Below are 23,331 nucleotides of genomic sequence, written 5' to 3'. Positions count from 1 at the left end.
AGCACGGGTGAGTGGCATGTGCACGGGGGAGTGGCATGTGCACGGGGGAGTGGCATGTGCACGGGGGAGTGGCATGAGCACGGGGGAGTGGCATGAGCACGGGGGAGTGGCATGTGCACGGGGGAGTGGCATGTGCACGGGGGAGTGGCATGTGCACGGGGGAGTGGCATGAGCACGGGGGAGTGGCATGTGCACGGGGGAGTGGCATGTGCACGGGGGAGTGGCATGTGCACGGGGGAGTGGCATGAGCACGGGGGAGTGGCATGTGCACGGGGGAGTGGCATGAGCACGGGGGAGTGGCATGAGCACGGGGGAGTGGCATGTGCACGGGGGAGTGGCATGTGCACGGGGGAGTGGCATGTGCACGGGGGAGTGGCATGAGCACGGGGGAGTGGCATGTGCACGGGGGAGTGGCATGTGCACGGGGGAGTGGCATGTGCACGGGGGAGTGGCATGAGCACGGGGGAGTGGCATGTGCACGGGGGAGTGGCATGTGCACGGGGGAGTGGCATGAGCACGGGGGAGTGGCATGTGCACGGGGGAGTGGCATGAGCACTTCCACCTGAGTTCTCAAATTGCTGAAAAATCGTCCATTACGCCTTTAATATGCACTTAACTTCTTTACAGCTGTAACTTCTACAGCGTTATTAAAACGGGTTACCAGCACGTTGCCAAGAATTCCTCTTTTTGAGAGACGGATGAATTGCAATTCCTATACATCGTATACTGTAATATACATAGAATGTGTATCCTACTTAATAATAGCTGTATTATTTTCTCAGCGTATTTCCTACATTTAATACATAATCGTGTAGATCGTGTTTGTCTTGAAAAGCACGCACCCATCACACAAAGTCCACACTGGCCCTCTCCTTCCCCCAGGGGGAGGGGCTACTGGGTCTTCTGTTTGTGCGTTTCCACGGCAATGGAGCTCCGTCCACACAGGAATGGGAGGATGATCTCAAAGAGTAAGTTGCAGCTGGCAACACCTGAACAATGGACACAAGACGGAACAGCAATACATGACACAATATGAGTTCAATTTCATTCCTCATCACTGGGGTAAATGTCGTAGTTTAAAATACCTCAGGCCTGTTGCTAGAAGTCGGTTTAGTTTGAGTTTGGGCTAAGCAGAGTTTTATGTCACTAAAGAAGTCTGGGTTAGTTCAGAATCAGCCTCAGAAAGAGTTTATTGCCATTGTCAATGAACAGAATTCACAAACATCGGAACTTGTCCTGGTGATTTGGTGCAACATAAACAATGAATAAGTCAAAAAGCGAAACAATTTAAATCTGCTATGGGAGGAGCCACCATCACCAGTACCTCAAGTGGGAGGAGCCACCATCACCAGTACCTCAAGTGGGAGGAGCCACCATCACCAGTACCTCAAGTGGGAGGAGCCACCATCACCAGGACCTCAAGTGGGAGGAGCCACCATCACCAGTACCTCAAGTGGGAGGAGCCACCATCACCAGGACCTCAAGTGGGAGGAGCCACCATCACCAGGACCTCAAGTGGGAGGAGCCACCATCACCAGGACCTCAAGTGGGAGGAGCCACCATCACCAGTACCTCAAGTGGGAGGAGCCACCATCACCAGTACCTCAAGTGGGAGGAGCCACCATCACCAGGACCTCAAGTGGGAGGAGCCACCATCACCAGTACCTCAAGTGGGAGGAGCCACCATCACCAGGACCTCAAGTGGGAGGAGCCACCATCACCAGTACCTCAAGTGGGAGGAGCCACCATCACCAGGACCTCAAGTGGGAGGAGCCACCATCACCAGTACCTCAAGTGGGAGGAGCCACCATCACCAGGACCTCAAGTGGGAGGAGCCACCATCACCAGGACCTCAAGTGGGAGGAGCCACCATCACCAGGACCTCAAGTGGGAGGAGCCACCATCACCAGGACCTCAAGTGGGAGGAGCCACCATCACCAGGACCTCAAGTGGGAGGAGCCACCATCACCAGTACCTCAAGTGGGAGGAGCCACCATCACCAGTACCTCAAGTGGGAGGAGCCACCATCACCAGGACCTCAAGTGGGAGGAGCCACCATCACCAGTACCTCAAGTGGGAGGAGCCACCATCACCAGGACCTCAAGTGGGAGGAGCCACCATCACCAGTACCTCAAGTGGGAGGAGCCACCATCACCAGTACCTCAAGTGGGAGGAGCCACCATCACCAGTACCTCAAGTGGGAGGAGCCACCATCACCAGTACCTCAAGTGGGAGGAGCCATCATCACCAGTACCTCAAGTGGGAGGAGCCACCATCACCAGGACCTCAAGTGGGAGGAGCCACCATCACCAGGACCTCAAGTGGGAGGAGCCACCATCACCAGTACCTCAAGTGGGAGGAGCCACCATCACCAGGACCTCAAGTGGGAGGAGCCACCATCACCAGGACCTCAAGTGGGAGGAGCCACCATCACCAGTACCTCAAGTGGGAGGAGCCACCATCACCAGTACCTCAAGTGGGAGGAGCCACCATCACCAGTACCTCAAGTGGGAGGAGCCACCATCACCAGTACCTCAAGTGGGAGGAGCCACCATCACCAGTACCTCAAGTGGGAGGAGCCACCATCACCAGTACCTCAAGTGGGAGGAGCCACCATCACCAGTACCTCAAGTGGGAGGAGCCACCATCACCAGTACCTCAAGTGGGAGGAGCCACCATCACCAGGACCTCAAGTGGGAGGAGCCACCATCACCAGTACCTCAAGTGGGAGGAGCCACCATCACCAGTACCTCAAGTGGGAGGAGCCACCATCACCAGTACCTCAAGTGGGAGGAGCCACCATCACCAGGACCTCAAGTGGGAGGAGCCACCATCACCAGTACCTCAAGTGGGAGGAGCCACCATCACCAGTACCTCAAGTGGGAGGAGCCACCATCACCAGGACCTCAAGTGGGAGGAGCCACCATCACCAGTACCTCAAGTGGGAGGAGCCACCATCACCAGTACCTCAAGTGGGAGGAGCCACCATCACCAGTACCTCAAGTGGGAGGAGCCACCATCACCAGGACCTCAAGTGGGAGGAGCCACCATCACCAGTACCTCAAGTGGGAGGAGCCACCATCACCAGGACCTCAAGTGGGAGGAGCCACAATCAGCTCCTCATCAAGAAGATCCAGCAGAGGATGAACTTCCTGCAGCAGCTGAAGAAAGACAAACTGATGATGGAGCAGTTCTACACGACCATCATTGAGTCCATCCTCACCTCCTCCATCACCTCCTCCATCACCTCCTCCATCACCTCCTCCATCACCTCCTCCATCACCGTGTGGTACACTGGAGCCACAACCAGGGACAAACAGAGACTACAGACTACTCAGGCCACTCCCCCCATGCAGGAGGCCACTCCCCTCATGCAGGAGGCCACTCCCCTCATGCAGGAGGCCACTCCCCTCATGCAGGAGGCCACTCCCCTCATGCAGGAGGCCACTCCCCTCATGCAGGAGGCCACTCCCCTCGGGCAGGAGGCCACTCCCCTCGGGCAGGAGGCCACTCCTCTCGGGCAGGAGGCCACGCCCCTCGGGCAGGAGGCCACTCCCCTCGGGCAGGAGGCCACGCCCCTCGGGCAGGAGGCCACTCCTCTCAGGCAGGAGGCCACTCCTCTCAGGCAGGAGGCCACTCCCCTCGGGCAGGAGGCCACTCCCCTCGGGCAGGAGGCCACTCCCCTCGGGCAGGAGGCCACTCCCCTCGGGCAGGAGGCCACGCCCCTCGGGCAGGAGGCCACGCCCCTCGGGCAGGAGGCCACGCCCCTCAGGCATGAGGCCACGCCCCTCAGGCAGGAGGCCACGCCCCTCAGGCAGGAGGCCACTCCCCTCAGGCAGGAGGCCACTCCTCTCAGGCAGGAGGCCACGCCCCTCAGGCAGGAGGCCACGCCCCTCAGGCAGGAGGCCACGCCCCTCAGGCAGGAGGCCACTCCCCTCAGGCAGGAGGCCACTCCTCTCAGGCAGGAGGCCACTCCCCTCAGGCAGGAGGCCACTCCCCTCAGGCAGGAGGCCACTCCCCTCGGGCAGGAGGCCACTCCCCTCGGGCAGGAGGCCACGCCCCTCGGGCAGGAGGCCACGCCCCTCGGGCAGGAGGCCACGCCCCTCAGGCAGGAGGCCACGCCCCTCAGGCAGGAGGCCACTCCCCTCAGGCAGGAGGCCACTCCTCTCAGGCAGGAGGCCACGCCCCTCAGGCAGGAGGCCACGCCCCTCAGGCAGGAGGCCACTCCCCTCAGGCAGGAGGCCACTCCTCTCAGGCAGGAGGCCACTCCCCTCAGGCAGGAGGCCACTCCCCTCAGGCAGGAGGCCACTCCCCTCAGGCAGGACCCGTGGGGGTACGGTGTACGCCTGAGCCTCATAGAAAAGCAATGAGGATTTTTAGCTAATCAAATCATAATCAAAAGTGACTTATGGCTTTTCTCATAGTGACATAGTCACTTTTGGGCAGTGGAGATAGCCCATTTTAACGTAGTGTTTACTTCACGGAGCGACGTTGTTTACGCTGTGACAGACATGAGCGCTCGCCGTACGTGGAAGTGCCACACGCCGTGTTTTCTGTGTTTACGTCTTAAAACTGCATCTACAGACGTCTGTGACAAAAGGTACGTCCAAAACCATCAGAATGAGCTGCTCCACTGGGAATATAAAACTATTTTCATGATGAAGCGGATGATTTCATATTATCAATCCAAGACATGTGTCCGTCAAACTCTGTTACCGTGACTACAAACACACTAAAGAGGAGTGTTTTTTTAGTTTATGACCTGGATTAGGCTAACGCTAGGCATTAAGTATCACTTAACTTGTATTGATAAAAAGATGCTTTGGTTAAACCTATGAAAGAATGTTATAAATGACACGTCTTTAAGAACAACTTTCCATCGAGCAAAATGTAAATGTTCCACATGTAGTTCAGAGTCACTAATGCCACTGAAGCTGTTTTATCAAACACCAACAATTGTTTGTGTTTTTATTCCTCTTCATGTCCTAATGTTACTCTGCTCTATAAGTGACAGAATCACTGAGATGTTTGTTTTACTCTTTACAATCTCATATTTTATAAAGTGTAAGTATTTTCTCACAAATGGAATCTGCCTCTAAGTCATTGTATTATCATGACCAAAAGTGGAAATAAAGTGTGTTTACTTCATTAATTCAGTTGTAAATGTGGATTTAAAATATGTATCCAAACAGTCAATGTTAAATATTCAATTTTGGACATTTAAAAAAACAAAAACACGGTCATGTCAAATAGCGCCCCCTATAATTTGCACCACCAGCCGCCACTGGATTTAAAGTTACACTGTGCAAGATTCCCAGCATTGCGCCTCTTGAGGCAAAAATGTACCATACTTTTCGTGCTAATCCGGCGCTATTTACGGAGAAAATGTTACTTGTCCATTTACGGGCCGCACCTGACAATAAATCGCAGGTAACACATTGTAACATGAGATATTTACACAGTGTAACGCTCCCAATGGGAAATCATCCCCAAAAAATGTGGTTATGATAACTTAAATACCATTGCAGATGTTATATGCATTTAAAACTTCAAATTAAGGACAGGCACAGCTTTAAACAACACTTTATAATAATTGTCCCAAAAAGTTTGTATAGTGCCCCTTTAAGGTTTCTCAGGCTGTATCCTTTGTGCAGGTACAAGCCCAGAGAGCCAAAGTAGGCCCAAAAGTAACAAAATAAATCCTTTCGTCAGTTGCAACAAAAAAGTTTTTAATTCCCGCAACAACCCAAAAAATACAAATGTGCGGCGGAGCGCGCGGCGGAGCGGAGCGCGCGGCGTGCTGCGGAGCGCGCCCGTGTCGTCACCACCGCGCGGAGAAAACAAAGCACTAGTCCCTCGTTCCAGCTCTCAGCCGCCTGGCCGTGTGTCCAAAAGAAGAGAGCGCGGACACACCTGCGCCCAAATAAATGAACCCCCGACCCCGCATCAGCTGACGAGCGATCAGCTGAGCAAAATGTAAAAATAACTACACACCATTAACAATGAAAATCACACATCACAGCAATTAACATAGATGTATATGTTTCCTGTGCTATAACAGAAATAAACGCAGTAGTGATGCGTCTTTTGACCAGGGGGGGGCGCTGTGCACCTGCGGCCCACTGTGGGTTAGCCTTTTGGGGCAGGTCGGGCCAAGAAATTCTCATTTCAATGTCGCATGATCGTTCAAGAGAACATGCACAATGAGGATTAGAGCATAGGAAATTAGAGAAGGAAGTGGTTTTGGTTTATATCCAGCTTCAAGCAACACGAGAACCTAAAGTTACCCTCAGTTTGTTTGGTTTTGTCAACTCAGAAGTTACTCCAAAAGCTGAGTAAGTTCAACTGGATTCTAGCAAGAGGCCACATGTCATTGTAAGAGATGCAGATAACAAGAGAGAGCAGGGGATTTTGTTCTTTTTTCACTTCCAATTATGAGCCAATTAGTTATGATTATGATTGCTGCCATAAGTTTGAACTATTTGAGACTGTTCAAATGTCATCTCTGAATGGAAAGACAGTTTTTACCCAGCGTTGGTCCGAGCCAGTAGACAAACATATATTGGAGGTAGGAGTGTCCACTGCAGGGGAACTGAAGAGACAGCGCCAGGACTGGGTTCAGAACGGCCCCGGAGATGGCCCCACCTGGAGGATGCACATGCACAATGTGTGGACCATTTCAATAATATGCAACACAACATGTTTTCCAAAGTGTGAGCATTACACCAAAAAAACTAGTCAGCTCAGTCCTGATGTGGTTAATATTATATTAATATCAAAAGTGGCCATACTTCCTGCAGAAGTCACATGAAGCTGTTCTAACAAAGCACATCATCAATCTAATTCGGCCCGAGCGCCACAAGCTGTCGAGAGGCCTATTAGTCCCGTAAGGCCGTGCGAAGCACGCCTGCGAAAGTGTGCACGAAATCGAGCGCGAAACGCTCGCCCACTTCCAAACACTCACTAACGCACTCCTTCACTCATGCACGCCACGTGCATACTAATTAGTAGTAGGAAAATGGAACATTACCGTTGTAAACGGGCGAAGCCCGTGCAAAAGTGTGCACTAAACGAGCGCTTTACATTGGGATGACGACCGCGAAGCACACCTCTAAAAATCGTGCCTCTCTACATTCTGGCTATTTCCCTTTACTAAAATTTTAAATATTGGCGCGTCAGCGCCCCCAAATGTACCAAAAATGCATTGAGAGATAGGAAATGACCCCAAAAAAATCTGATCGTAGAATCATGAAATTTGGCGCAGAGGTAGATGGTGACAAGAGAAGTAAAAAATATTATTACGGCAACGCCGTCCGCCCAACCAAATGTCGGCCATATTGGTTCAAAAATGGCTAAGCATGACTCGGGAGTTTTTCCAAACGTCGTACTTTTACGAACTCCTCCCAGGGCGTTGGCTCTAAAAAGCTGAAATTTTGTGAAAATGCTACTGAGGAGTGGGACATCAAAAGTTATCCAAATTACATTGATACCTCTCACGGTCTCTGTGCGGCGAAGCCGCAAACTGTAGCTAGAATTTCAGAAATCTCCCATATTTAAAATTTCTGCCGTTTGCGCAGATAAAGTCCGAATTGCGTCAAATTAGAATCAGTTGTTAAACTCTTTGCCCTAAACCTACTTGAAGTGAAATAAATTCATTTGGCGCCACAGCGCCCCCTACAGATTTTATATGGAGGTTAAATGTTTAGTTTTGCGAAATTATATGAAATTTGACACACAACTCAATTTTGGCCCCATCAAAAAAGTCAATGAGACCCATGTCATAATTGTTATGGCGTTGCCGTAACGATGACCGAAACCTTCCATGTTATTCCAATGGGGAAATCGCCAGAACATGTTTACACTTTAGACTTTCACAAACTCCTCCCAGGGCGTCAGCCCTTTAACCTGAAATTTGGTGAGACTCATCTTCAGGGACCATCAAAAGTTATCCACATTTTCATTCAAAGAGTCACGGTGTCTGTGCGGCAAAGCCGCACATTTTGCCAAGAATTCAAAATAAAATAGCTTTTTGATGGTAAAACAAAGGGGAGAAGATGTGACAGCGTCACAGATTCAGCAGTAGGCGTAATAAAAGGACAATTGGGGCGCGTTAGCGCCCCCTCCTCTTGCGGCGTGGCGGCGGTGTGGCGGCGGTGTGGCGGCGGCGTGGCGAGGGCCGATCATTGCCGCTTGCGGCTATATTTTTAGGCCCGAGCCCCAGCAGGGCGGAGGGCCTATTGCTCCCGCAATGCTGCCGAAGGCAGCATTGCAACTGTCTGACCAAACATGCGGGCGTAGCCCGCATGTTTGGTACCCCGTCGCCCCTGGCAAGTACAGTGAACTAGCCCATGCCGAAGGCATGGATCATGCATACTTACTCCTGCTATGACAGAAATAGTCAACAATTAGTGAATGGGCGTAGCCCATTCACTAATTGTTGACAACAGCAGCGCGAAGCGCTGCATTCCTCCAAAAACCCTCCTGGCATCGTCCCGTACGCGAGAATCCATGCCGCAGGCATGGGCCATGCTTGTATCTGCTCAAATCAATGGAAGTCTATGGGGAGAGGGCGGGGCATCCCGACGGAATAGGGACTGACGAGCGCGTAAGCGCTCGTAATGATGATTCCACCCCATGGCGGCATCGGGAAGGCTTAGAGCTTTCAAACGATGTATAATTTGTTGTTATAGTGAAAACGGCTATATTGTTTTTGCTAAAAATATTATTATTAGGCCCGAGCCCCAGCAGGGCGGAGGGCCTATTGCTCCCGCAACGCTGCCTTCGGCAGCGTTGCAACTGTCTGACCAAACATGCGGGCGCAGCCCGCATGTTTGGTACCCCGTCGCCCCTGGCAAGTACAGTGAACTAGCCCATGCCGAAGGCATGGATCATGCATACTTACTCCTGCTATGACAGAAATAGTCAACAATTAGTGAATGGGCGTAGCCCATTCACTAATTGTTGACAACAGCAGCGTGAAGCGCTGCATTCCTCCAAAAACCCTCCTGGCATCGTCCCGTACGCGAGAATCCATGCCGCAGGCATGGGCCATGCTTGTATCTGCTCAAATTAATGGAAGTCTATGGGGAGTGGGCGGGGCATCCCGACGGAATAGGGAGTGACAAGCGCGTAAGCGCTCGTAATGATGATTCCACCCCATGGCGGCATCGGGAAGGCTTAGAGCTTTCAAACGATGTATAATTTGTTGTTATAGTGGAAACGGCTATATTGTTTTTGCTAAAAATATTATTATTTTTATTTTTCTTGTTCTTCTGCTTTTTGATCTCTAATTTGACCCCCTGAACATGCTCAAAAACTCACCAAACTTTGCCCAAAATTCAGAATCGGCGAAAAATTTGATTTTTTCTGGGCCATATTTTTTTTCGTAAAAAAATGGCGCGACAGCGCCACCGACAAAAGTCAAAATACATTGCGCCTATGGGAGACGCCCCGAGGTCAACTTTGGCGTAAAGCTACGAAATTCGGGACACGCATTCCTCTCGTGAGGACGAACAAAAAAAATCATTGTGGCCACGCCCCCAGACTTACCCTATGGCCGCCATCTTCCTTTGAAAATGAAAATACGCTGTGTTAGTCATTTTGTTCACGTCAAACTTTGACGAACTCCTCCTAGGGCGTTTTGCCCACCAACTTCAAAATCGGCGTACGTCCTCTGGACAAGTGGGGCATCTAAAGTTATTCAATTTTTTGAGATACCTTTAACGGTCTGTGTGCGGCGCAGCCGCAAAGTTGGACAACTTATTTTGGAATATTGCAGATCTAAAAATTGCTCCCATTTGATCAAAACCAGTCCGATTAGGACCAAATTTGAATCAGTTGTTAAACTTTCTAGTTTGGACCAGTTTAGGCTGACAAAATTGAAATGGCCGCGATAGCGCCCCCTACAGAGTGACCTTTAAATTAACATTGAAGGTCAAAAATTAGTTTTACCAAAATTGTCTAAACTTTACCCAAAATTCTATTTTGCCGTCCCGATCACAAAAGCCAATCACAAAAATGCCTAAATTTTTACGGCGTAGTCGTAGCGATGACAGAAACCTCCCATGTTATCCCTATGGGAAAACCACAAAATCTCTCAAATTACCACATTTTTATGTTTTACACTTTAACGAAGTCCTCCTAGTGCGTTTTGCCCACCAACCTCTAAATCGCTGTACGTCCTCTAGACAAGTGGTGCATCTAAAGTTATCCAAATTTTAAGGATAACTTTTACGGTCTCTGTGCGACGGAGCCGCAAACGTTTCCCAGAATTCTGACTATTTGGCCTTCAGAGTGGCCTATAAACAATAGAGTTTTTACAAATGACATGATATTTTGAAAAAAATTCTAATTTGCCATCCTGATCATAAAAGTATGAGAGCCAAAGTCATATTTTGTACGGCGTAACCGTAAGCGCAGAGTCGGAAAGCCGGCGGCCTGCGAGGGCCGTTGGATGCCGCTTGCGGCTTTAATTTTTTATTGTTCTTCTTCTGCGCTTTGAGCTCTAATTTGACCCCCTGAACATGCTCAAAAACTCACCAAACTTTGCCCAAAATTCAGAATCGGCGAAAAATTTTGTTTTTTCTGGGCCATTTTTTTTTTTCGTCAAAAAATGGCGCGACAGCGCCACCAACAAAAGTCAAAATACATTGCGCCTATGGGAGACGCCCCGAAGTCAACTTTGTCGTAGAGCTACAAAATTCGGGACACGCATTCCTCTCGTGAGGACAAAAAAAAAAATATCACTGTGGCCACGCCCCCAGACATACCCTATGGCCGCCATCTTCCTTTGAACATGAAAACACGCTGAGTCAGCTATTTTGTTCACGTCAAACTTTGACGAACTCCTCCTAGGGCGTTTTGCCCACCGACTTCAAAATTGGTGTACGTCCTCTAGACAAGTGGGGCATCTAAAGTTATCCAAATTTTTGAGATACCTTTTACGGTCTGTGTCAAAGTTGGACAACTTATTTTGAGATATTGCAATTCTAAAAATTGCTCCCATTTGATCAAAACGAGTCCGATTAGGACCAAATTTGAATCAGTTGTTAAACTGTCTAGTTTGGCCCAGTTTAGGATGACAAAATTGAAATGGGCGCGATAGCGCCCCCTACAGAGTGATCCTTAAAATCCAAATTTTAAGGATCACTTTTACGGTCTCTGTGCGACGGAGCCGCAAACGTTTCCCAGAATTCTGACTATTTGGCCTTCAGAGTGGCCTATAAACAATAGAGTTTTTCCAAATGACATGATATTTTGCACAAAATTCTAATTTGCCATCCTGATCATACAAGTATGAGAGCCAAAGTCATATTTTGTACGGCGTAACCGTAGCGATGACAGAAACATCCCATGTTATCCTTATGGGAAAATCGTAGAATCGCTCAAATCACCACATTTTTACGCTTCACACTTTAACGAACTCCTCCTGGGGCGATTGCCCGATCAAGCTCATATTTGGGGAAAATCACCTACACAAGCGGGGCATAAAAAATTGTCATATTTTGATTTTAAGTGGTACGGTCTCTGTGCCGTGGAGCTGCAAATATACTGTCACAAATGGGAAAAACGCCAAATCTTTGAAATGTTCACATTTACGCTTCACACTTTAACAAACTCCTCCGTGGGCAATAGCCTGATCAAGCTTTACTTTTGGGAAATATCATCTACACAAGCGCGGCATCAAAAGTTATCCATATTTATGTTCTAAGTGCTACGGTCTCTGTGCGGCGGAGCAGCAAATTTGACTGACTCTTGTGTTCATTTGCACTGGATTGGCCATGTCCAATGTGTCGCCGTCTGTCAAGTTCTTTTTTAATTCAACACACAATAAGGGCGCCATCTTTATCAAGTCGAAAGCGCAGAGTCGGAAGGCCGGCGGTCCGCGAGGGCCGTTGGATGCCGCTTGCGGCTTTAATATTACTTGATTTTTAAATGAAATATATATTGAACAGGCGGACGGAATATAAATATAATTTCAATTTCAAAAGATGTTTTCTTCTGGGTTTGCCCAACCACGGGAGGAGGGGGGAGGAGAGGGGAGGAAGCGGCGTGTAACAGTAGATTTAGCCTGTTTTAGACAGACAGAACTGACACTTAGGTGTGCACCCTCCCCCACCTGCCCAGTCACAGCAAAACACGCTGAAGAAAATGTGGTAAACGGGTTTAAAATGTGTAATTGCGATATAAAGGCGCGCAGCAGCAGGGAGACGCGCGCGCACGCTCTCCCCGAGGCACCGCGCAGGGACAGAGCAGCTCCGTCTCTCACTCTCACTACACAGAGTTTGGCTGGAAATTGCTTTTGTTTTTTTTGCTCTTATCTTTTGACTTAATACCGCTTTTTACATTTAATTTAATGCTATTTTGCTTTGTCTGCGATACTTTATAAAAAAGATGATAATAATTTATTTTATTTATATTATATAAATCAATAATCTAACTGCGGCGGATCCGTAAACCAAGTTATAAAATAACTAAGGCCTAACGTACAGTTAGAACACGTAGTTACCTGCTATAGGTGCTATACTAATTAAATGTACTTACAGTAACAGTGTAGCTGTACAGCACCTATAGCAGGTAACAGTAGTTACCTGCTATAGGTGCTGTACTAGTTAGGACAGTAGTTACCTGCTATAGGTGCTGTACTAGTTAGGACAGTAGTTACCTGCTATAGGTGCTGTACTAGTTAGGACAGTAGTTACCTGCTATAGGTGCTGTACTAGTTAGGACAGTAGTTACCTGCTATATATGCTGTACTAGTTAGAACAGTAGTTACCTGCTATAGGTGCTGTACTAGTTAGTAAAGTAGTTACCTGCTATAGGTGCTGTACTAGTTAGGAAAGTAGTTACCTGCTATAGGTGCTGTACTAGTTAGGACAGTAGTTACCTGCTATAGGTGCTGTACTAGTTAGGAAAGTAGTTACCTGCTATATATGCTGTACTAGTTAGAACAGTAATTACCTGCTATAGGTGCTGTACTAGTTAGGAAAGTAGTTACCTGCTATAGGTGCTGTACTAGTTAGGAAAGTAGTTACCTGCTATAGGTGCTGTACTAGTTAGGACAGTAGTTACCTGCTATAGGTGCTGTACTAGTTAGGACAGTAGTTACCTGCTATAGGTGCTGTACTAGTTAGGACAGTAGTTACCTGCTATAGGTGCTGTACTAGTTAGGACAGTAGTTACCTGCTATAGGTGCTGTACTAGTTAGGACAGTAGTTACCTGCTATAGGTGCTGTACTAGTTAGGACAGTAGTTACCTGCTATATATGCTGTACTAGTTAGAACAGTAGTTACCTGCTATAGGTGCTGTACTAGTTAGGAAAGTAGTTACCTGCTATAGGTGCTGTACTAGTTAGGAAAGTAGTTACCTGCTATAGGTGCTGTACTAGTTAGGACAGTAGTTACCTGCTATAGGTGCTGTACTAGTTAGGAAAGTAGTTACCTGCTATATATGCTGTACTAGTTAGAACAGTAATTACCTGCTATAGGTGCTGTACTAGTTAGGAAAGTAGTTACCTGCTATAGGTGCTGTACTAGTTAGGAAAGTAGTTACCTGCTATAGGTGCTGTACTAGTTAGAACAGTAGTTACCTGCTATAGGTGCTGTACTAGTCTTGACAGTATTTACCTGCTATAGGTGCTGTACTAGTTAGGACAGTAGTTACCTGCTATAGGAGCTGTACTAGTTAGGAAAGTAGTTACCTGCTATAGGTGCTGTACTAGTTAGAACAGTAGTTACCTGCTATAGGTGCTGTACTAGTTTTGACAGTATTTACTTGCTATAGGTGCTGTACTAGTTAGGACAGTAGTTACCTGCTATAGGTGCTGTACTAGTTAGGACAGTAGTTACCTGCTATAGGTGCTGTACTAGTTAGGAAAGTAGTTACCTGCTATAGGTGCTGCTGTACTAGTTAGGACAGTAGTTACCTGCTATAGGTGCTGCACTAGTTAGAACAGTAGTTACCTGCTATAGGTGCTGCTGCACTAGTTAGGACAGTAGTTACCTGCTATAGGTGCTGTACTAGTTTTGACAGTATTTACTTGCTATAGGTGCTGTACTAGTTAGGACAGTAGTTACCTGCTATAGGTGCTGTACTAGTTAGGACAGTAGTTACCTGCTATAGGTGCTGTACTAGTTAGGACAGTAGTTACCTGCTATAGGTGCTGCACTAGTTAGGACAGTAGTTACCTGCTATAGGTGCTGTACTAGTTAGGACAGTAGTTACCTGCTATAGGTGCTGCACTAGTTAGAACAGTAGTTACCTGCTATAGGTGCTGCACTAGTTAGGACAGTAGTTACCTGCTATAGGTGCTGTACTAGTTAGGACAGTAGTTACCTGCTATAGGTGCTGTACTAGTTATGACAGTAGTTACCTGCTATAGGTGCTGTACTAGTTAGGACAGTAGTTACCTGCTATAGGTGCTGCAGTAGTTAGGACAGTAGTTACCTGCTATAGGTGCTGCACTAGTTAGGACAGTAGTTACCTGCTATAGGTGCTGCAATAGTTAGGACAGTAGTTACCTGCTATAGGTGCTGTACTAGTTAGGACAGTAGTTACCTGCTATAGGTGCTGTACTAGTTAGGACAGTAGTTACCTGCTATAGGTGCTGTACTAGTTAGGACAGTATGTAGCGGGGCTCTCCCTCAAAAATATGGCGAAGTCAGATTTCAAGTGCTCAGGTGGATTTATTGTGCCAAACCAAAGTGCAAAAATAGTGTAACAGTGCAAAATATATACAGTGAGCAAAAAAAAGGTCCAAAAATCCAAAAACATATATTTACAGAGTTCCAACTATGAGTTCAACTTTAACTCGTTCTCTCTTTTAACTCTCTCTCTTTGACTCTCTCTCTCACACTGTTTCCTTCTCTGATGTTGGGGACAGACTCCCCCCCCCAGCCAAGAGCGGCTCCCTTTATTCCTCACTTGCCCCTCCCACTGAGCAAAATAACTATATAATTCAAACCCCAAATAAATTGACAATAAACTGTTGTGGCCTCTTCCTACAACATAATACATCATTAATTATATACACATGTTCAAAATAAAGCAATATAAACACATAGAATACCCGGTGTCACATGGTCAGCACCACGGCGCGAACAACGCGCATTTAAACTTCCCGGAAGTCCTGGCTCGGTTTCGACCCAACGCGACGCATCGGCGGAGCGCGGCTTCGTGACAAAACAGGAAACAATTGACGTGTGTGTGCTTAGACTTAACCTAACGCGCGCAAGTGTGCACCCTTGGCGGATTAGTGACGGGCATGACGACCGCGCGGTTGCTCAGCAAATAAGCGGCGACACCAGTTAAAGACGGACTGGCTCCGTCACATTATCCCTCCCTTCCGGAAGGTTGACACTGTGGGGCAACCTGGACAAATAATCCGCAACAATGTTCATCTTGCCGGCACGGTGTCGGATGGCGAATCTGAAGGGCTGTAGTGCGAGATACCATCTTGTCAGGCGACTATTATGATCCTTCATAGTGTTGATCCAAGTCAGGGCACTATGATCAGTCTCTAGATCAAACTCACGTCCGAGCAGGTAGTAGCGCAAGCTCTCCAACGCCCATTTGATTGCAAGGCCCTCTTTCTCTACAGCAGAGTAGCGGGTCTCGCGTGGCAGAAGTTTGCGACTCAAATACAATATTGGACGCGCCTCTCCAGGTTCCCCCTGAGTCAGGACTGCTCCGAGGCCAACCATGGAGGCATCCACTTGTACCAAGAAGCGCTTGGTGAAGTCTGGACTCTTCAGCACCGGTGATGAACACAGGTGAGCTTTGAGGGTGTTGAAGGCATTCTCACAGTCCTCGGTCCAGACGACTGGGTTTCGCTGGCCTTTGGCGGTGAGTGCTGTAAGCGGAGTGGCAATCGTTGCGAACTGCGGCACAAACCGTCGGTACCATCCGGCCAACCCCAGAAAGGAACGCACCTCTTTCTTTGTTCGTGGCCTCGGAGATCTCAGGATAGCCTCGACCTTGTCGACCTGAGGCCTCACCTCCCCTCGACCCATCTGGTAGCCGAGGTAGCGTGTCTCCTGCCGAGCCCACTCACACTTTGTCGGATTCAGCGTAAGACCGGCTCGCTGGATCTGCTTCAGGACTTGGGAGAGATGTTGGACATGGTCCTCCCAGGTCTCGCTGAAGATGACGACATCGTCGAGATACGCCGCGCTGAATAGCTCACACCCCTGGAGAACTCGATCCATCAGCCGTTGAAACGTAGCAGGTGCTCCATGCAGCCCGAATGGCATCACAGTAAACTGAAACAGTCCAGTTGGTGTTTGAAATGCTGTGTAGGGCCGTGAGGACTTCTCGAGGGGCACTTGCCAGTATCCTTTGCAAAGGTCCAATGTGGTTATGTACTTGGCGGAACCAATCTTCTCCAACAAGTCATCAATCCTTGGCATTGGGTATGCATCAAATTCAGACACAGAGTTCAGCTTTCGAAAGTCAATACATATCCTGAGTGATCCGTCTTTCTTGAAAACAATCACTACAGGACTGCTCCATTCGGATTTGGAAGGTTCGATGACTCCCAGTCTCAGCATTTCTTGGATCTCATCTTGGAGCTTCCCAACAAGCTGCTGTGGTACACGATATGGTCGCTGTCGGATCGGGCAACCCTCCTTCAGGCGGATGACATGTTCCACCACTGTAGTTCTTCCAGGACTGGCACGGAACAGCGAAGACACTTCTTTGAAGGTCTGGAGTAGCTGTGTGGCTTGCTCAGGAGGAAGATGAACCAGCACTGGGGTAGCAGTGTTGGTCAGTCCCTCCAGTCCCATGTCCGGCTCTTCCCCGTCCTCGTCATCGTCTACTTTCCTGACCAACAGGACTTTTGTTGGAGCTTGGACTGGACGCTCTCTCCACTCCTTCAGTAGGTTGACATGGTACGTCTGCCTGGACTTCTTTTTCTCTGGATGCAGGACCTCGTAGGTGACTGGTCCCATCTTCCGGGTGACAGTGTACGGGCCCTGCCATTTTGCTAAAAGTTTATGGGTTGAGGATGGCAGAAGAAGCAGCACCTTCTGACCAGGCTGGAACTCACGACTGCGGGCTTGGCGGTCGTACCAGGTCTTCTGGGCTTTTTGAGCACCTAGCAAGTTCTTCTCTGCCTCCTCTAAGTACTTTGACAGTCTCTCTCGCATTTCAAGTACAAACTTGACAATGCTCCGGTCACTTTGTCGTGCTGGTGGGCCCTCCCATTGTTTGCGTAGAAGGTCCAAAGGCCCCTGAACATCCCAGCCATATAACAGTTCAAATGGAGAAAATCCAGTTGACGCCTGTGGGACCTCTCGATAGGCAAACAGAACAAAGGGTAGCCAACAGTCCCAGTCTTTGCCGGTATCATCCACGAACTTCTGGAGCATCCGCTTCAGTGTCTGGTTAAACCGCTCAACCAGTCCATCCGTCTGTGGGTGGTACGGGGTTGTTTTGATGGAGGAAATGCCCAGTTGCTGCTGGAAAAGGTGCATTAACCGAGATGTGAAGTTGGTGCCTTGGTCCGTGAGAATTTCATCAGGTAATCCAACTCTGGAGAACAGTTGAACAAGCGCTCGAAGGATAGCAGGCGCAGTGATGGTTCTCAGCGGAAAAGCCTCTGGAAATCTGGTGGCATAATCCGAGATGACCAGGATGTACTGATGTCCACTGCTGCTCTTCACCAGGGGCCCCACAATGTCCATCGCAATCCTTCGGAAGGGAGTGGAGATAACTGGAAGAGGCTGCAAAAAGGCACGGTCAGACTTGCGCACTGGACATGTTTTCTGACAGGTTGGACATGTAGCGCAATATTTGTGAATGTCAGCATACATGGACGGCCAATAAAATCTAGAACTGACGCGCAAGAATGTTTTGTGGCGACCGAGGTGACCTGACCATGGCACTGTGTGTGCTAAATGCATGACAAGGGTCCTACAGCTAAAGGGAACAACAAGACGTTTACATTCATCACTAACGATATACAACACCCCATTGTCAATAATAAACTTCTCTTGACCCAGACAACCTTTGGTTTCTTTTCCCACCTTAGCAAAAAGACTTTTCAAAGTAATATCATTGCTTTGCAACAAAGAAACATTTTCAGGTACATCCCACACAAAAGAATCACAATTTTCCGGATTTAAAGACCACATTTCTTTTTCAAAGCGTCGCTGACGCCGGGATTTCCTTGGCCCTTTGGTGCCTCCCTCACACAGACTACCGTCCAAGTCTGGCAGAGGTTGGACACCGGCTTTCACTTGTGCCCGCGTAAGAACAGAACACGACACATTTCCACAGTCATTATTCCCCCCAGAGTCAACATTCCCAGACAACAGGTCCATCAGAAAAGGTAGGTCCCAACCGAGAATAGCATCCACGGGTAGGTTTTCTACTACTCCCACAGCCACCAGATAGGGCTGGTCTGCAACTGTTATGGTAACCTCCACAGTAGGATAAAGGTGGCTATCCCCGTGCACACACAAAATGTCCACTGTCTTGCCATAGTTTATGCTGCTAACTGACACTGAGCTACGTTTGATAAGGGATGTGAAACTACCAGTGTCCAGTAAAGCAGAAACCTCTTGGCCATTAATTAGCACATTTTTACAGCGTTTAATAGTACTTTCTGTCTCATGAGTGCCCTCTGCCTCTGGTCTTGGAGGATAGCACGCTCCGCTAACTTTAGCTTTACGGACAGGGCAAACTGAGGCTTTGTGCCCAGGTTGTTGGCAGGAAAAACAAATAAACTCCTTACCAGGTCCTCGTTGGTTTGGGGCAGAATTCATGGTACCTGACACGTCTTGGTTGGTCTCACGTCTGGCAGGCCTTGGTAGAAAAAGTTGAGCTGGTGCGCGCTGGGATGCTGTGGTTAACCGGGCAGAAGATACTCCTTTCCGAGCGTTGAGATACTGCACGGCCAACTTAGCAGCGGTAAATCCATCGGCTGGCTCATGTTCCTTCACCCAGGTCCTCACTTCAAAGGGAAACACCCGCAGAAGCTGCTCCATGATGATCGCTTCACCAATTTCCTCCTTGGAGCGTTCATCCGGTCTTATCCAGCGGCGATAGAGTCCTCGGAGGCGATGATAGGTCTCCGTAGGGCTTTCATCATGCGGCAGAGTGCTGGAGCGAAACTGCTGTCGGTAAGTTTCGGGTGAAATGTGTCGGTGTAATCCCTCATTCGTCCAGGCGTGTTCGATAGTAGAAAAAGCTTCAGTTGTAGTCATCTGGACTCAGTTTGAAAAAATAGACGTTTCGACTCTCATCCAAGAGTCATTGTCAATAACAGAATTTAGGTCGAGAACTTCGATATTAATACTGTTCTGTGGTAAGACCCGCCCATTGGGAGGAGCCTTCCTGAAGTAGAAAGAGTTGTTTGTTTCAACAGAAACTCCCCTTTGTATCTACCGAGCTAGCCTATTCAGAATCTTAATGGGCTATTAGAAACCTCTTTGTCTTTGTGAGACCCTGGCTCGACCACCCTGAGTACCTGATTAGCATCTGAATGTCCTTTACCTTTCCAGGGGTTCAGAATCCCATTATAAATAACAGGAAGATGAAACCTAAGCCCTCCATTTCTGTTTAAAGAAGGTCTTTCTTTTTTAACAAAAATAGCTTCCTTGACTCCTCTTTCAAACCATCTTTTCTCCCTGCTTAAAACCTTCACCTCACCGTCTTCAAACGAGTGATTAGAGGCTTCAAGATGGAGATGCACGGCGCTCTGAGGTCCTGAACTAGTATTTCTTCTGTGCTGATAAAGCCTCTTGTGTAGAGGCTGTTTCGTCTCACCTATGTAACGTTCTTTACAACTTTCTTCACTGCATTGGATCGAATAAACTACATTGCTCTGTTTTTGAGTCGGCAACTTGTCCTTTGGGTGAACCAGTTTTTGTCTTAAAGTGTTTCCTGGTTTAAAATAAACAGGGACTTCGTGTTGTCTAAAAATTCTCTGCAATTTTTCCGACAGGCCAGACACATAAGGGATAGAGACACCCTTCCTTCTCTGTTCAGTTTCCCTTTTGTCCTGCTTCTTGGTTCTCTTCACTCTGTTGAGGGCCCAAGCGGGGTAACCACAGGCTGAGAGGGCATTTCGGACATGTTTTTCCTCTTTCTTCTTGCCCTCTGAGCTGGTGGGCACACCTTGAGCTCTGTGTTGTAAGGTTCTGATCACACCCAGCTTGTGCTGTAGTGGGTGGTTGGAGCCAAAGAGCAGATACTGGTCCGTGTGTGTAGGTTTCCTATATACTTCTATTTGGAGTTTCCCGTCCTCTCCTCTGATCGTGGAACAATCAAGAAAGGCCAAGCGATTCTCCTTAGCGTCTTCTCTTGTAAACCTAATATGTGGGTCCACAGCATTGATGTGATCAGAGAAGGTTTCCAGCTCTTGTTTCTTGATTGTTACAAAAGTATCATCGACATAGCGGAGCCACAGTTTTGGGGCTATGCCTGAGAATGAGGACAGTGCCTTCTTCTCAAAGTGCTCCATGTACAGGTTGGCCACTATGGGAGAGACGGGCGAGCCCATGGCACAGCCATGAATCTGTCTGTAAAATTGTCCCCGGAATTGAAAGTAAGTGGTGTTCAGACAGATGTCCAACAGTTTACATATGTGTTCAGGTGTCAGTTTGGTCCTTTCCTGTAGGGTGGTGTCTTCCTGCAGTCTGATCCTCACTGCTGCTACTGCATCAGAGGTCAGATGCAGGTGAACAGGGACACAACATCATATGAAACCATGAGGTCATCTGGGTCCAGTTGGAGATGTTTCACTTTATCCACAAAGTTGTGCGTGTTTTCCACATGATGTTCCGAATTCATTTCGGGTGAAATGTTAAATTTCGCAAGCAGAGCTGCTTTCAGGTCCATGTAACAGTGGGCTCTGTCTTCATCCATAGCAGAGTAGGCCTCTAGTCCCTTTCCAGTCAATAAGGGTACAAGACGACACGCCCACTCGTCCTCTGGCCACCTCCAGGTTCTAGCTATCCGCTCAAAACGTAGCAGATAATTTTCCATGTCCTCACCACTCTGAAACTGTGGTATTTTCGGCTCATTGTACGGTCTCCATTCTGGTCTCGGCCTGTCCTCAGCTTCCGGTACATGGCGCTGCGGCTCAGCATCATCGATCTCCATGCGGCTTCCATGGAACACCGATCTCTGGCCACCAGGGGTTGGCGACTCATGATGTGCAGGCAGGTTTGGCGCTGGACGAGGTCTTCGAAGAGTCGGCTGCGAAGGGGATGCAGGTTGAGCCCCGCCCTCCACAACAGTAGGAAAAGAGGCTCTCAGTCCCCGGAGTTCGGCCAGCAAACCCTCTTCGCGGCGTTGCTGTCCCGCTAGAAAATCTCTCATCAGCGTCACCATGTCCTGACCTGGTTCAGATGATGGCTCGGGCTTCTGCTCCCACTCTTCATCCTCATCTGTCTCCCATGCTGGGTCTGGAGCTCCTGCCCCCTCTGGCTGTCGATCACCGCCTTGTGATCGCAAACCTGTGCGCTTTGGTTGGCGAGAAACTTTCTTCCGACTTGCCATATCCCACTTCTGACACCAAATGTAGCGGGGCTCTCCCTCAAAAATATGGCGAAGTCAGATTTCAAGTGCTCAGGTGGATTTATTGTGCCAAACCAAAGTGCAAAAATAGTGTAACAGTGCAAAATATATACAGTGAGCAAAAAAGGTCCAAACATCCAAAAACATATATTTACAGAGTTCCAACTATGAGTTCAACTTTAACTCGTTCTCTCTTTTAACTCTCTCTCTTTGACTCTCTCTCTCACACTGTTTCCTTCTCTGATGTTGGGGACAGACTCCCCCCCCAGCCAAGAGCGGCTCCCTTTATTCCTCACTTGCCCCTCCCACTGAGCAAAATAACTATATAATTCAAACCCCAAATAAATTGACAATAAACTGTTGTGGCCTCTTCCTACATGTTCAAAATAAAGCAATATAAACACATAGAATACCCGGTGTCACATGGTCAGCACCACGGCGCGAACAACGCGCATTTAAACTTCCCGGAAGTCCTGGCTCGGTTTCGACCCAACGCGACGCATCGGCGGAGCGCGGCTTCGTGACAAAACAGGAAACAATTGACGTGTGTATGCTTAGACTTAACCTAACGCGCGCAAGTGTGCACCCTTGGCGGATTAGTGACGGAGGAGTGCGGGGAAAGATGCGTGTGTAGCGTCTGATGCGAATGAATGAAACAGAGGGAAACGCGGGGAGCAGGGAATGTATGAGTGTGTGTTGGAAAGTGCGCGCGGGCATGACGACCGCGCGGTTGCTCAGCAAATAAGCGGCGACACCAGTTAAAGACGGACTGGCTCCGTCACACAGTAGTTACCTGCTATAGGTGCTGTACTAGTTAGGACAGTAGTTACCTGCTATAGGTGCTGCTGTACTCGTTAGGACAGTAGTTACCTGCTATAGGTGCTGCACTAGTTAGGACAGTAGTTACCTGCTATAGGTGCTGTACTAGTTAGGACAGTAGTTACCTGCTATAGGTGCTGCACTAGTTAGGACAGTAGTTACCTGTTATAGGTGTTGCACTAGTTAGGACAGTAGTTACCTGCTATAGGTGCTGTACTAGTTAGGACAGTAGTTACCTGCTATAGGTGCTGCACTAGTTAGGACAGTAGTTACCTGCTATAGGTGCTGCACTAGTTAGGACAGTAGTTACCTGCTATAGGTGCTGTAATAGTAAGGACAGTAGTTACCTGTTATAGGTGCTGCACTAGTTAGGACAGTAGTTACCTGCTATAGGTGCTGTACTAGTTAGGACAGTAGTTACCTGCTATAGGTGCTGTAATAGTTAGGACAGTAGTTACCTGTTATAGGTGTTGCACTAGTTAGGACAGTAGTTACCTGCTATAGGTGCTGTACTAGTTAGGACAGTAGTTACCTGTTATAGGTGCTGTACTAGTTAGGACAGTAGTTACCTGCTATAGGTGCTGTACTAGTTAGGACAGTAGTTACCTGCTATAGGTGCTGCACTAGTTAGGACAGTAGTTACCTGCTATAGGTGCTGCACTAGTTAGGACAGTAGTTACCTGCTATAGGTGCTGTACTAGTTAGGACAGTAGTTACCTGCTATAGGTGCTGCACTAGTTAGGACAGTAGTTACCTGCTATAGGTGCTGCACTAGTTAGGACAGTAGTTACCTGCTATAGGTGCTGGACTAGTTAGGACAGTAGTTACCTGCTATAGGTGCTGTACTAGTTAGGACAGTAGTTACCTGCTATAGGTGCTGTAATAGTTAGGACAGTAGTTACCTGTTATAGGTGTTGCACTAGTTAGGACAGTAGTTACCTGCTATAGGTGCTGTACTAGTTAGGACAGTAGTTACCTGCTATAGG

The 23,331-nt window shown here is 48.4% G+C and overlaps 1 protein-coding gene across 1 annotated transcript in view; it reads right to left on the bottom strand.

The window, feature by feature from the left end:
• Positions 1-800: 800 nt before the first annotated feature.
• Positions 801-23,331, bottom strand: part of LOC140361264 (aquaporin-11-like) — a 32,194-nt gene continuing 9,663 nt past the window's right edge. The window contains exons 2-3 of the mRNA XM_072447017.1: positions 6,529-6,645; positions 801-989 (exon numbers count right to left, since the gene is read on the bottom strand). Coding sequence (XP_072303118.1) covers positions 892-989; positions 6,529-6,645 — 215 coding nt within the window. The 3' untranslated portion in view covers positions 801-891. The remainder of the gene's footprint in view (positions 990-6,528; positions 6,646-23,331) is intronic.

This window comes from Eucyclogobius newberryi, unplaced genomic scaffold, assembly GCF_026437365.1.
Source record: "Eucyclogobius newberryi isolate DKJ021-1_F unplaced genomic scaffold, fEucNew1.0.hap1 SCAF_15, whole genome shotgun sequence".
NCBI lineage: Eukaryota > Metazoa > Chordata > Actinopteri > Gobiiformes > Gobiidae > Eucyclogobius > Eucyclogobius newberryi.
This window is presented reverse-complemented; position numbering and strand designations above follow the sequence as displayed.